Here is a 15,824-nt window from a genome sequence, read left to right as displayed (position 1 = left end):
AAGAGGATGCTATTCTGAAATAGACTACATTTTCTTCATATTATGTTACTTTAGACCTGTCTAAAATAAATAATGGATTTCTTGTGGTGGTGTAGACTATATTACATGGATTTATTAGACTTTTTGAATTGTAGATGTTCCGAAGGACTGCATCAGCTTGTAGGCGATGTGTGGAAGCCAGGAGATGCTAGATGTGATTTACTCACCAGTTGAGCACAAAGCTGTTGTGAAATTTTATGTGAAGGATCAATAAAGTTATTTAATATTGACTCACCGGTTCAGCAGAAAGCTGTTTCCTTGTGAAGGAACAATAAAGTTCTGTTACAAATGACTCACCGGTTGAGCAGGAAGCCATTGTCGCTGCAGGTGAGAGCCTCCAGGAGAACCTTCTTCTCTGAGATGGCTGTGGTGGAGTGGAACTTCATCCAGATAAACTCCCACACGTCCTCATCCATCAGAGACACGCCTGTACAGTACACTATGTCACGCACGTTGAGAGGGATCCTGCAGGGAAGGAAACACACACAAACACACACACATACACACAAACACACACACATACACACACACACACACACACACACACACCACACACACGCACAGCACACACACCACACACACACACACACACACACACACACACACACACACACACACACACACGCACAGCACACACACCACACACACACACACACACACACACACACACACACACACACACACACACACACACACACACACACACACACACACACACACACACACACACACACACACACACACACACACAGCACAGCACACACACCACACACACACACACACACCACACACACACACACACACAGCACACACACCACACACACACACACCACACACACACACACACACGCACAGCACACACACCACACAAACGCATACACACAAACACGCATACAAGCAAACACACAGGCAGACACACAAAACAATTATATTACCAATGTTATTCCCCTTTAAACTACTACAATAACATTAGTATTCAGTATTTCCTGCTGTTTGTGTCAGTTGGCTTCTTTTCAGGTCTTCCTCACGTAATAATGTTTAACCTCAAAGGATTTTACCCTGATTAAACAAAGGTTAGCAAATCAATAACGAAGCGGACCAGAATCCTCAGAGAAGATACGGAGATTGACTATCTAACAGCGTTGTGTAAACAGACGATAAACAGACTGTATATTTGCTTGGAACAGAGCCCTTGTTTGTGGAGCTGTTTTGCTTCCATTTTGACACATCCGTTGTTTCCCTCGTTCACATCTCAGTGAGGCACAATAATGTTCTAGAATGTTCCGACAATGGGAGAACATTTATGTTCTAGAATGTTCCAACAATGGGAGAACATTTATGTTCTAGACTACACTAGAGAGATGGCCTGCTTTTTTAACAATGGGAGAACATGCTTTATCTCCATATAGTGTGTCTATAGTTTACTCACATTGTAAAGCATTTAGAAATGGACTGTTTTGCGTCAATGGCGATGCGAATGTTAAAATGTCCTGGCGGGTGTGTTGTGAGTTGAACCAGGCACAATTACCTTTGTTTTCAACCGATAAATCGTTTTAGATTCTCCATTTCTGTAAACGGCATCGGTATGTCAGACCAACACGTTTGTCTCAGCTCAAAGTACCCAGAAATAATATGACTGTATTTGTGTGGCTTTGTAAGATCAGCCACGCGCTTTAACCAATCAGGTTGTCTGCATCCTGTACCTGATGCTCTCCATCTATAACATGGTAAACCTCGTGGGTTGACTGCACGTGTTGTCAACATGGTAAACCTCATGGGTTGACTGCACGTGTTGTCAACATGGTAAACCTCATGGTTGACTGCTCGTGTTGTCAATATGTTAAAAGGTTGTTTGTTGTAACGTTACATTCACAGGTCCGCTCCCTACGATGTTGTACAGCGGTTAGTGAAAACCCAAAGTCGTACAGAGCAGACATGCACCACCGTTAACTTAATGCTCCTTAAGTATCTTGTCCATCCTCAATTCCAAGCCTAAGATGTGTTTCCTATTATAACGGCTGGACTGGGGATTGAACTGGGAAAAAACGTCTAGATGTTGCTCTTGGCTGTAGTAAAAAACAGAAAATCCATAATGATGTGTCATGGGATGAGGTTGGGCTTTTCATATACTGTATTTCTACAATTGATTGAGAGCATGACATGTTGGGCTCTCGAGAGGAATCAAGGCTTTGGAGAAAGTTTACTACAGCAAGGCCTTACTGAGAAAAACACTTCTGCTGACTGGGTCCATGGCACACAGGGGGTTTGGGAGAGCCTCGGGAGTCGAAACTCTAGCATAGTTTCCCCAACGCAATCTTGTGGAAAAATGTAGCTTGTGGAAAAAGCCAGAAAAATAAATCCTGAATATATATATAGTGTGTGTGTGTGGTCAAAGTGTGATAGAGACACAATGACTGAAGACACAAAATACTGCTCTCTCTCCATGCAGTCTCTCACAACCATGACGGAAATAATGACCTTTCTAGGCCACGATGTTCCCTAATATTCACATTCAGTCTTTCGTTCAGACTCTACAAATGAAGGATGATGTAGTGATGGTATAACAGAGACAGAGAGAGCACACCACCAGATTAAGAGCTCTACTGGCACAATTGCTACTGTAGGTTAAATCACTGCAGGTTACACTTTTAGGAAACCAAGTGTCAGTGTTTTTACAGTGAAAGTTCTTCTCAAGGTGATTCTCTCTGTCTCTCTCTCTCTATCTATCTATCTTTCTCACTGTCTCACTCTCTCTCTCTCTCTATCTATCTCACTCTCTCTCTCTCTCTATCTATCTCACTGTCTCTCTCTCGTTCTATCTCTCTCTCTCTCTCTCTGTATCTCTGTATCTCTCTCTCTCTATATATATATATATATGCATCCCTGTCTGTCTGTCTGTCTGTCTGTCTGTCTGTCTGTCTGTCTGTCTGTCTGTCTGTCTGTCTGTCTGTCTGTCTGTCTGTCTGTCTGTCTGTCTGTCTGTCTGTCTGTCTGTCTGTCTGTCTGTCTGTCTGTCTCTCTCTCTCTCTGTATCTCCCTCCGTCCGCCCGTCCGACTGTCCGTCTGTCTGTCTGTCTGTCTGTCTGTCTGTCTGTCTGTCTGTCTGTCTGTCTGTCTGTCTGTCTGTCTGTCTGTCTGTCTGTCTGTCTGTCTGTCTGTCTGTCTCTCTCTCTCTCCCTCCCTCCGTCCGTCCGTCCGTCCGTCCGTCCGTCCGTCCGTCTGTCTGTCTGTCTCTCCTTTATAGATGGAGATAGTGTAAGGATGGTACAGGAAGATGTGGGCCACATCAGGTATGAGCGTTCCACATTAACGCTGCTGAGCTCAGCCGTCACACATTACTACCTTGATCATAAAGCCATGTGACGAGGGCAGTGGGGTTTTATGCAGTGCTTATGCTTTAAGATGGGGAGTTTTGACTTGGCCTGCATACCAAATGGCACCCTATTCCCCTATGAGCCCTGGTCAAAAGCAGTGCACTATAATATGAGCCCTGGTCAAAAGTAGTGCACTATAAAGGTAATAGGGTGCCATTTGGGAGCATGGAGTTTTTTATGTACAGTGTCAGAGGCTACGGGGCCTATAGATAGATAAAGTATCAGAGGCTACGGGGCCTATAGATAGATAAAGTATCAGAGGCTACGGGGCCTATAGATAGATAAAGTATCAGAGGCTACGGGGCCTATAGATAGATAAAGTATCAGAGGCTACGGGGCCTATAGATAGATAAAGTATCAGAGGCTACGGGGCCTATAGATAGATAAAGTATCAGAGGCTACGGGGCCTATAGATAGATAAAGTATCAGAGGCTACGGGGCCTATAGATAGATAAAGTATCAGAGGCTACGGGGCCTATAGATAGATAAAGTATCAGAGGCTACGGGGCCTATAGATAGATAAAGTATCAGAGGCTACGGGGCCTATAGATAGATAAAGTATCAGAGGCTACGGGGCCTATAGATAGATAAAGTATCAGAGGCTACGGGGCCTATAGATAGATAAAGTATCAGAGGCTACGGGGCCTATAGATAGATAAAGTATCAGAGGCTACGGGGCCTATAGATAGATAAAGTATCAGAGGCTACGGGGCCTATAGATAGATAAAGTATCAGAGGCTACGGGGCCTATAGATAGATAAAGTATCAGAGGCTACGGGGCCTATAGATAGATAAAGTATCAGAGGCTACGGGGCCTATAGATAGATAAAGTATCAGAGGCTACGGGGCCTATAGATAGATAAAGTATCAGAGGCTACGGGGCCTATAGATAGATAAAGTATCAGAGGCTACGGGGCCTATAGATAGATAAAGTATCAGAGGCTACGGGGCCTATAGATAGATGAAGCCATTCTGGTTCCAACCTTTCACCACCGTGTTTTGGGGCTCCCGAGGGGCGCAGCGGTCTAAGGCACTGCATCTCAGTGCTAGAGACATCATTACAGACCCTGGTTCGATTCCAGGCTGTATCACAACAGGCCTTGATTGGAAGTCCCTTAGGACAGCGCACAAATGGCCCAGCGTCGTCCGGGTTAGGGTTTGACCCGGGGTATGCCGTCATTGTAAAGTAAGAATTTGTTCTTAACTGACTTGCCTCGTTAAAAAAAGGTTAAATAAAATAAATACAAAATGTTAGAAGTCAACACAGGCCAATTCTCCTAGATACTGAGGCAGGCTTGGCAATATATTGGTACCATAAAGTAAACAGGATGTGTTTTTACTGTATACTCCATACTGGTTTGTATTGTTGGTCATTTAGAAGACCCTCTTATCCAGAGCGACTGACAGGAGAAATTAGGATGAAGTTCCTTGCTCAAGGGCACATCGGAAGATGTTCAACCTAGTCAGCTCAGGGATTCAAACCAGCGACATTTCGGTTACTGGCCCAACGCTCTTAAGCACTAGGCTACCTGCCGCCCATGGTCCATCTCACACATCTCACCAAAGAACAGAATATATTGTGTTTTCAACTCACTCACATGCGTACAGTGTGCATATACAGTGTGTAGCGCAGTACTGCTGAAATCAATGTACAGACTCAGATACTGTGTCTTCATTATGTCCTATCTTAGTTTATTATGTATTATTCTGAAGGAATACGCAGAGAACCAATCAGACCCTGGATCATTAGACAGTGTTCCTGAAGGAATACGCAGAGAGCCAATCAGACCCTGGATCATTAGACAGTGTTCCTAAAGGAATACACAGAGAGCCAATCAGACCCTGGATCATTAGACAGTGTTCCTAAAGGAATACACAGAGAGCCAATCAGACCCTGGATCATTAGACAGTGTTCCTGGAGGAAGACACAGAGAACCAATCAGACCCTGGATCATTAGACAGTGTTCCTGAAGGAAGACACAGAGAACCAATCAGACCCTGGATCATTAGACAGTGTTCCTGAAGGAAGACGCAGAGAACCAATCAGACCCTGGATCATTAGACAGTGTTCCTGAAGGAAGACGCAGAGAACCAATCAGACCCTGGATCATTAGACAGTGTTCCTGAAGGAATACGCAGAGAACCAATCAGACCCTGGATCATTAGACAGTGTTCCTGAAGGAATACGCAGAGAGCCAATCAGACCCTGGATCATTAGACAGTGTTCCTGAAGGAATACGCAGAGAGCCAATCAGACCCTGGATCATTAGACAGTGTTCCTGAAGGAAGACGCAGAGAACCAATCAGACCCTGGATCATTAGACAGTGTTCCTGAAGGAATACGCAGAGAACCAATCAGACCCTGGATCATTAGACAGTGTTCCTGAAGGAATACGTAGAGAGACAATCAGACCCTGGATCATTAGACAGTGTTCCTGAAGGAAGACGCAGAGAACCAATCAGACCCTGGATCATTAGACAGTGTTCCTGAAGGAATACGCAGAGAACCAATCAGACCCTGGATCATTAGACAGTGTTCCTGAAGGAATACGCAGAGAACCAATCAGACCCTGGATCATTAGACAGTGTTCCTGAAGGAATACGCAGAGAGCCAATCAGACCCTGGATCATTAGACAGTGTTCCTGAAGGAATACGCAGAGAGCCAATCAGACCCTGGATCATTAGACAGTGTTCCTGAAGGAATACGCAGAGAACCAATCAGACCCTGGATCATTAGACAGTGTTCCTGAAGGAATACGCAGAGAACCAATCAGACCCTGGATCATTAGACAGTGTTCCTGAAGGAAGACGCAGAGAACCAATCAGACCCTGGATCATTAGACAGTGTTCCTGAAGGAATACGCAGAGAGCCAATCAGACCCTGGATCATTAGACAGTGTTCCTGAAGGAATACGCAGAGAACCAATCAGACCCTGGATCATTAGACAGTGTTCCTGAAGGAATACGCAGAGAACCAATCAGACCCTAGATCATTAGACAGTGTTCCTGAAGGAATACGCAGAGAGCCAATCAGACCCTGGATCATTAGACAGTGTTCCTGAAGGAATACGCAGAGAGCCAATCAGACCCTTGATCATTAGACCGTGTTCCTGAAGGAATACGCAGAGAGCCAATCAGACCCTGGATCATTAGACAGTGTTCCTGAAGGAATACGCAGAGAGCCAATCAGACCCTGGATCATTAGACAGTGTTCCTGAAGGAAGACGCAGAGAACCAATCAGACCCTGGATCATTAGACAGTGTTCCTGAAGGAAGACACAGAGAACCAATCAGACCCTGGATCATTAGACAGTGTTCCTGAAGGAATACGCAGAGAGCCAATCAGACCCTGGATCATTAGACAGTGTTCCTGAAGGAATACACAGAGAGCCAATCAGACCCTGGATCATTAGACAGTGTTCCTAAAGGAATACACAGAGAGCCAATCAGACCCTGGATCATTAGACAGTGTTCCTGAAGGAATACGCAGAGAACCAATCAGACCCTGGATCATTAGACAGTGTTCCTGAAGGAATACGCAGAGAGACAATCAGACCCTGAATCATTAGACAGTGTTCGTGAAGGAATACGCAGAGAACCAATCAGACCCTGGATCATTAGACAGTGTTCCTGAAGGAATACGCAGAGAGCCAATCAGACCCTGGATAACTAGACCGTGTTCCTGAAGGAATACGTAAAGAACCAATCAGACACTGGATCATTAGACAGTGTTCCTGAAAGAAGACGCAGAGAGCCAATCAGACCCTGGATCATTAGACAGTGTTCCTGAAGGAAGACGCAGAGAACCAATCAGACCCTGGATCATTAGACAGTGTTCCTGAAGGAAGACGCAGAGAACCAATCAGACCCTGGATCATTAGACAGTGTTCCTGAAGGAATACGCAGAGAGCCAATCAGACCCTGGATCATTAGACAGTGTTCCTGAAGGAATACGCAGAGAACCAATCAGACACTGGATCATTAGACAGTGTTCCTGAAGGAATACGCAGAGAGCCAATCAGACCCTGGATCATTAGACAGTGTTCCTGAAGGAATACGCAGAGAACCAATCAGACCCTGGATCATTAGACAGTGTTCCTGAAGGAATACGCAGAGAGCCAATCAGACCCTGGATCATTAGACAGTGTTGCTGAAGGAATACGCAGAGAACTAATCAGACCCTGGATCATTAGACAGTGTTCCGGAAGGAATACGCAGAGAACCAATCAGAGCCTGGATAACTAGACAGTGTTCCTGAAGGAATACGTAGTGAACCAATCAGACACTGGATCATTAGACAGTGTTCCTGAAGGAAGACGCAGAGAACCAATCAGACCCTGGATCATTAGACAGTGTTCCTGAAGGAAGACGCAGAGAACCAATCAGACCCTGGATCATTAGACAGTGTTCCTGAAGGAATACGCAGAGAACCAATCAGACCCTGGATCATTAGACAGTGTTCCTGAAGGAAGACGCAGAGAACCAATCAGACCCTGGATCATTAGACAGTGTTCCTGAAGGAAGACACAGAGAACCAATCAGACCCTGGATCATTAGACAGTGTTCCTGAAGGAAGACACAGAGAACCAATCAGACCCTGGATCATTAGACAGTGTTCCTGAAGGAAGACGCAGAGAGCCAATCAGACCCTGGATCATTAGACAGTGTTCCTGAAGGAATTCGCAGAGAACCAATCAGACCCTGGATCATTAGACAGTGTTCCTGAAGGAATACGCAGAGAGCCAATCAGACCCTGGATCATTAGACAGTGTTCCTGAAGGAATTCGCAGAGAACCAATCAGACCCTGGATCATTAGACAGTGTTCCTGAAGGAATACGCAGAGAGCCAATCAGACCCTGGAGTCTTGCTGAAAGGAGAGTGGTCTTGTAGGGAAGAATGAGGGATCTTCGTATCATAGCGGAGATGAGGAGAGTGGTGTTATCAACACGTCCGTGTAGAGGTGGGGGCCATTGTTGTGGACTCTGTGTAGAGGTGGGGGGCCATTGTTGTGGATTCTGTTGTTTGTGTTGCCGAGAGCAACAGGTGGAGGGATTAGACAAGGGACAGATTCTGTTTCCATGGACACTTGACGTTTGAAACATCGATACTGGCAGGGTTGTCCAATGTGCCGTATTGATCAGAACTCACATCTATGTCAGGCCCACTGGGATTCAACAATGGGACATTCTGCTCTGTTAAAAAGGAGCTATAAAACGGAGTGTGATTATAAGCTTCCTTCAGATGAAGAGAGAGGAGAGCTGATTGGTGATATGTGAAGAGGAGAGCTGCTTGGTGATATGTGAAGAGGAGAGCTGCTTGGTGATATGTGAAGAGGAGAGCTGCTTGGTGATATGTGAAGAGGAGAGCTGCTTGGTGATATGTGAAGAGGAGAGCTGCTTGGTGATATGTGAAGAGGAGAGCTGCTTGGTGATATGTGAAGAGGAGAGCTGCTTGGTGATATGTGAAGAGGAGAGCTGCTTGGTGATATGTGAAGAGGAGAGAGGAGAGCTGCTTGGTGATATGTGAAGAGGAGAGCTGCTTGGTGATATGTGAAGAGGAGAGAGGAGAGCTGCTTGGTGATATGTGAAGAGGAGAGAGGAGAGCTGCTTGGTGATATGTGAAGAGGAGAGAGGAGAGCTGATTGGTGATATGTGAAGAGGAGAGAGAAGAGCTGATTGGTGATATGTGAAGAGGAGAGAGGAGAGCTGATTGGTGATATGTGAAGTGGAGAGAGGAGAGCTGATTGGTGATATGTGAAGAGGAGAGAGGAGAGCTGATTGGTGATATGTGAAGTGGAGAGAGGAGAGCTGATTGGTGATATGTGAAGAGGAGAGAGGAGAGCTGATTGGTGATATGTGAAGAGGAGAGAGGAGAGCTGATTGGTGATATGTGAAGAGGAGAGAGGAGAGCTGCTTGGTGATATGTGAAGAGGAGAGAGGAGAGCTGCTTGGTGATATGTGAAGAGGAGAGAGGAGAGCTGCTTGGTGATATGTGAAGAGGAGAGCTGCTTGGTGATATGTGAAGAGGAGAGAGGAGAGCTGATTGGTGATATGTGAAGAGGAGAGAGGAGAGCTGATTGGTGATATGTGAAGAGGAGAGAGGAGAGCTGATTGGTGATATGTGAAGAGGAGAGAGGAGAGCTGCTTGGTGATATGTGAAGAGGAGAGAGGAGAGCTGCTTGGTGATATGTGAAGAGGAGAGAGGAGAGCTGATTGGTGATATGTGAAGAGGAGAGAGGAGAGCTGATTGTGTCATAACTGTGCACTCTCCTCAAACAATAGCATGGTATTCTTTCACTGTAATAGCTACTGTAAATTGGACAGCGTTAGATTAACAAGAATTTAAGCTTTTTGCCCATTTCAGGGGGGGGGGGGGGGGGGGTGATAAGCCAGAACCACTGGGGTGCCATTTAGGATGCTGTCTACTGTACCTGTTCTTGTTGCTGGAGATCCAATCAGAGATGAGTGACACGGCTTGGCGGTGACAGTGCTTGTTCCCGAAACTACATGCCAGCATGATCACCTCTCTCTGCAGCTCTCTGTCCATGAGACAGAGGGAGGGAGGGAGGGAGGGTGAGGAGAGAGAGAGGGGGAGAGAGAAGAGAGGGAGAGAGGTGGAAGAGGGTCAGGTGGTGAGAGGTACAGAAACAAAAGTGGGAGGTAGGGAGGGAATGAGAGAGGGAGAGAGGGAGAGGGAGAGAGAGGGAGGGAAAAATAATAGGGAAGGAGAGACAGAAGCAGATAGAGAGAGAGAAGGGAAGGATGGACAGAAGAAGGGAGAGAGAGAGAAGGGAAGGAGAGACAGAAGGAGAGAGAGAGAGAAGGTGGGACAGAAGGAGAGAGAGAGAGAAGGTGGGACAGAAGGAGAGAGAGAGAGAAGGGAAGGAGATACAGAAGGAGGGAGAGAGAGAGAGAAGGATGGACAGAAGAAGAGAGAGAGAGAGAAGGTGGGACAGAAGGAGGGAGAGAGAGAGAAGGATGGACAGAAGGAGAGAGAGAGAGAGAAGGAGATACAGAAGGAGAGAGAGAGAGAGAAGGGAAGGAGATACAGAAGGAGAGAGAGAGAGAGAGAAGGAGGGACAGAAGAAGGGAGAGAGAGAGAAGGGAAGGAGATACAGAAGGAGAGAGAGAGAGAAGGTGGGACAGAAGAAGGGAGAGAGAGAGAGAAGGGAAGGAGATACAGAAGGAGAGAGAGAGAGAGAAGGGAAGGAGATACAGAAGGAGGGAGAGAGAGAGAGAAGGAGGGACAGAAGAAGGGAGAGAGAGAGAAGGGAAGGAGAGACAGAAGGAGAGAGAGAGAGAGAAGGGAAGGATGGACAGAAGAAGGGAGAGAGAGAGAAGAGAAGGAGAGACAGAAGGAGAGAGAGAGAGAGAAGGGAAGGATGGACAGAAGAAGGGAGAGAGAGAGAAGAGAAGGAGGGACAGAAGAAGGGAGAGAGAGAGAAGGGAAGGAGATACAGAAGGAGAGAGAGAGAGAGAAGGGAAGGAGATACAGAAGGAGAGAGAGAGAGAGAGAAGGAGGGACAGAAGAAGGGAGAGAGAGAGAAGGGAAGGAGAGACAGAAGCAGATAGAGAGAGAGAAGGGAAGGATGGACAGAAGAAGGGAGAGAGAGAGAAGGGAAGGAGAGACAGAAGCAGATAGAGAGAGAGAAGGAGGGACAGAAGAAGGGAGAGAGAGAGAAGGGAAGGAGATACAGAAGGAGAGAGAGAGAGAGAGAAGGATGGACAGAAGGAGAGAGAGAGAGAGAAGAGAAGGAGATACAGAAGGAGAGACTACAGTTAAATGATCTGCTTGTGGGTCAAGACAACATCCCAACCCAGCCACTTGTTGTGTGCCAGGTGACTGTATGCATCACCTACTCAGTCTGGTAGGAGGCCTGTATGACGGAGCCTTCTGTGAGAGCCAAGGGCCAGCCCATCTTGTGGTACTTTGAGGCCACTTGCTTCAGCACGTAGTCCTGTTGGGGAGGAAGTAGAAAGCAACCAGCCAACAGTAGATAGATGTTGTTAGTCAGACCTGAAAATAAACAGGTCAGTAGTTGGCAAACCACACACAAATATTTAGAACTATTTTAAGCGGCGGAGGAATTGAAAATCACAGAAAAAAAACAGTAAGAAGTGGTCCGGTCCTGGTGGCCGAAGCAGTGTAATTCTCAGAGGTTTTGATATTTCAACATAAAAAGGCTGACTCTTGTTGTCAAGGACAACTGCCTCGAGGTCAGAATGGACTGAATCTACCTTAGAACGTAACAGGAAGAGGGTAGAACGACCGTCAGATGGCTAGGATAGGATTATGGATGTGTCCCAGATGGCTAGGAGCTGTGTAGGGTTCTGAATGTGTCCCAGATTACACCCCATTCCCTAGAAAGTGCACTACTTTCCACCAGAGCCTTTTGGACCCTGGCCAACAGAAGGACACTATAAAGGGAATAGGGATGCCATTTTGGGACACATGTTATGATTGTGTTGGCTCTCCAAACCACACAGCAGGTGATGCCAAGGCTAATTTAGCGTAGCGCCTCTCCTTCACGGTCCCTCACTGAAACCAAATCATGATTAACATTAGGGCCCAGCCTAGACGCCACACACACACACACACACACACACACACACACACACACACACACACACACACACACACACACACACACACACACACACACACACACACACACACACACACACACACACACACACACACACACACACACACACACACACACACACTCTCGGCTGTCCTACTAATTGAAGAGGACTATCTTCCTTCCTCATCCTAGTGGGAGGTGACAGCCTTCATGTTCCTGTTGTTCTCCATGTAAATCACCTCTCTGGGGCTGTGCCCTTTATAGTGCACTACCACCCACTAGGGCTCTGGTCGAAAGTAGTGCACTATATAGGGAATAGGGTGCCATTTGGGACGTAGAGTGAATCTCTGTATAAAACCTTTCACTGCCAACACGGAGGGTTAACGCCACACGGCTGAGTGGTGAACACTGAAAACTCCTCCTCAGACTTGTGTGGGCTCTCTCTCTCTCTCTCTGCACCCAGCAGAGGCCTTGGTGATCTGCCAAGAGAAGGCCACAACGCCAGGACATAAATAATCTCCTGCAGCTGTTTCTGTCCTCCATTATTCTCTTCAACATCTGCTTGGACAGACACTGTAAACAAATTAACACCGGTCCCAGAGGAGTGGGTGACCAACAGCTCTGACACTCTCCCTTCCTGACACTCTCCCCCCCTGACACTCTCCCTGACACTCTCCCTCCCTGACACTCTCCCTCCCTGACACTCTCTGACACTCTACCTCCCTCCCTGACACACTCCCTCACCTTCCTGACACTCTCCCTCCCTGACTCCCTCCCTTCCTGACACTCGCTCTCCCTTCCTGACACTCGCTCTCCCTTCATGACACTCTCCCTCCCTCCCTGACACTCTCCCTCCCTCCCTGACACTCTCACTCCCTCCCTGACACTCTCCCTCCCTCCCTGACACTCTCCCTCCCTGACACTCTCTCTGACACTCTCCCTCCCTTCCTGACACTCTCCCTCCCTGACACTCTCTCTAACACTCTCCCTCCCTCCCTGACACACTCCCTCCCTCCCTGACACTCTCCCTCTCTGACACTCTCCCTGACAATCTCCCTCCCTCCCTGACACTCTCCCTCCCTCCCTCTCTTCCTGACACTCTCCCTCCCTCCCTGACACTCTCCCTCCTTCCCTCCCACCCTCCCTCCCTGACACCCTCCCCCCCTTTCTGACACTCTCCCTCCCTCCCTGACACTCTCCCCCCCTCCCTGACACTCTCCCTCCCTGACTCCCTCCCTTCCTGACACTCTCCCTCCATTCCTGACACTCTCCCTCCCTTTCTGACACTCTCCCTCCCTCCCTGATACTCTCTCTCCCTTCCTGACACTCTCCCTCCCTCCCTGATACTCTACCTCCCTCCCTGACACTCTCCCTCCCTCCCTGACACTCTCCCTCCCTCCCTGACACTCTCCCTCCCTCCCTGACACTCTCCCTCCCTCCCTGACACTCTCCCTCCCTCCCTGATACTCTCCCTCCCTTCCTGACACTCTCCCTCCCTTCCTGACACTCTCCCTCCCTCACTGACACCCTGGAAAGTGGTACAGAGGACCCACTAGTGGAACAGAGGACCCACTGATGATAAAGCCTAGTGGAACTGTGTGAGTTGTCAGACTGACAAATGGACTGGACTTCACATTCTTTGATAGATAAGACAACTCATTAGGGTTTCACTTCAACAGGAGCAACAGACCATTTAAAAGTCATTTAAAACCCATACATCAAGACCTCCAGACCTGTGCTGGGGCTCAGTGGGTGTATTAGTACATAGGGTGTATAGTGCTGGGGCTCAGTGGGTGTATTAGTACATAGGGTGTATAGTGCTGGGGCTCAGTGGGTGTATTAGTACATAGGGTGTATAGTGCTGGGGCTCAGTGGGTGTATTAGTACATAGGGTGTATAGTGCTGGAGCTCAGTGGGTGTATTAGTACATAGGGTGTATAGTGCTGGGGCTCAGTGGGTGTATTAGTACATAGGGTTTATAGTGCTGGGGCTCAGTGGGTGTATTAGTACATAGGGTGTATAGTGCTGGTGCTCAGTGGGTGTATTAGTACATAGGGTGTATAGTGCTGGGGCTCAGTGGGTGTATTAGTACATAGGGTGTATAGTGCTGGGGCTCAGTGGGTGTATTAGTACATAGGGTGTATAGTGCTGGGGCTCAGTGGGTGTATTAGTACATAGGGTGTATTAGTACATAGGGTTTATAGTGCTGGGGCTCAGTGGGTGTATTAGTACATAGGGTGTATAGTGCTGGGGCTCAGTGGGTGTATTAGTACATAGGGTGTATAGTGCTGGGGCTCAGTGGGTGTATTAGTACATAGGGTGTATAGTGCTGGGGCTCAGTGGGTGTATTAGTACATAGGGTTTATAGTGCTGGGGCTCAGTGGGTGTATTAGTACATAGGGTGTATAGTGCTGGTGCTCAGTGGGTGTATTAGTACATAGGGTGTATAGTGCTGGGGCTCAGTGGGTGTATTAGTACATAGGGTGTATAGTGCTGGGGCTCAGTGGGTGTATTAGTACATAGGGTGTATAGTGCTGGGGCTCAGTGGGTGTATTAGTACATAGGGTGTATAGTGCTGGGGCTCAGTGGGTGTATTAGTACATAGGGTTTATAGTGCTGGGGCTCAGTGGGTGTATTAGTACATAGGGTTTATAGTGCTGGGGCTCAGTGGGTGTATTAGTACATAGGGTTTATAGTGCTGGGCAGAAGCTCCTCAATACCTTGAACCCTGAACCCTGAACCCTGATCCACAGAAAGGTGCTGGGGGTCTTTAGAGAGGGTCTGAGAGGGCACCAGCTGTACCAAACAGGCGGGAGTTGGAGGGTTATGGTCAGGGTTAGGATTAGGGTCAGAGGTTATAAACTATACTGAAGAGGCTGTAGTTGGAGGGTTACGGTTAGGGTTAGGATTAGGGTCAGAGGTTATAAACTACACTGAAGAGGCTGTAGTTGGAGGGTACTGGTCAGGGTTAGGATTAGGGTCAGAGGTTATAAACTACACTGAAGAGGCTGTAGTTGGAGGGTACTGGTCAGGGTTAGGATTAGGGTCAGAGGTTATAAACTACACTGAAGAGGCTGTAGTTGGAGGGTTACGGTTAGGGTTAGGATTAGGGTCAGAGGTTATAAACTACACTGAAGAGGCTGTAGTTGGAGGGTACTGGTCAGGGTTAGGATTAGGGTCAGAGGTTATAAACTACACTGAAGAGGCTGTAGTTGGAGGGTTATGGTCAGGGTTAGGATTAGGGTCAGAGGTTATAAACTACACTGAAGAGGCTGTAGTTGGAGGGTTATGGTTAGGGTTAGGATTAGGGTCAGAGGTTATAAACTACACTGACGAGCCTGTAGTTGGAGGGTTATGGTCAGGGTTAGGATTAGCGTCAGAGGTTATAAACTACACTGAAGAGGCTGTAGTTGGAGGGTTATGGTTAGGGTTAGGATTAGGGTCAGAGGTTATAAACTACACTGAAGAGGCTGTAGTTGGAGGGTTATGGTCAGGGTTAGGATTAGGGTCAGAGGTTATAAACTACACTGACGAGGCTGTAGTTGGAGGGTTATGGTCAGGGTTAGGATTAGCGTCAGAGGTTATAAACTACACTGAAGAGGCTGTAGTTGGAGGGTTATGGTCAGGGTTAGGATTAGGGTCAGAGGTTATAAACTACACTGACGAGGCTGTAGTTGGAGGGTTATGGTCAGGGTTAGGATTAGGGTCAGAGGTTATAAACTACACTGAAGAGGCTGTAGTTGGAGGGTACTGGTCAGGGTTAGGATTAGGGTCAGAGGTTATAAACTACACTGAAGCGGCTGTAGTTGGAGGGTTATGGTTAGG

At 47.4% G+C, this 15,824-nt stretch overlaps 1 protein-coding gene across 1 annotated transcript in view; it reads right to left on the bottom strand.

The window, feature by feature from the left end:
* The window catches only part of LOC120032113 (thyrotropin-releasing hormone-degrading ectoenzyme-like), a 113,026-nt gene that overhangs the window by 30,323 nt on the left and 66,879 nt on the right, over nt 1-15,824 (bottom strand). The window contains exons 7-9 of the mRNA XM_038978055.1: nt 11,275-11,372; nt 9,846-9,953; nt 337-504 (exon numbers count right to left, since the gene is read on the bottom strand). Coding sequence (XP_038833983.1) covers nt 337-504; nt 9,846-9,953; nt 11,275-11,372 — 374 coding nt within the window. The remainder of the gene's footprint in view (nt 1-336; nt 505-9,845; nt 9,954-11,274; nt 11,373-15,824) is intronic.

Source organism: Salvelinus namaycush, chromosome 38, assembly GCF_016432855.1.
Source record: "Salvelinus namaycush isolate Seneca chromosome 38, SaNama_1.0, whole genome shotgun sequence".
Classification (NCBI taxonomy): Eukaryota; Metazoa; Chordata; class Actinopteri; order Salmoniformes; family Salmonidae; genus Salvelinus; species Salvelinus namaycush.
This window is presented reverse-complemented; position numbering and strand designations above follow the sequence as displayed.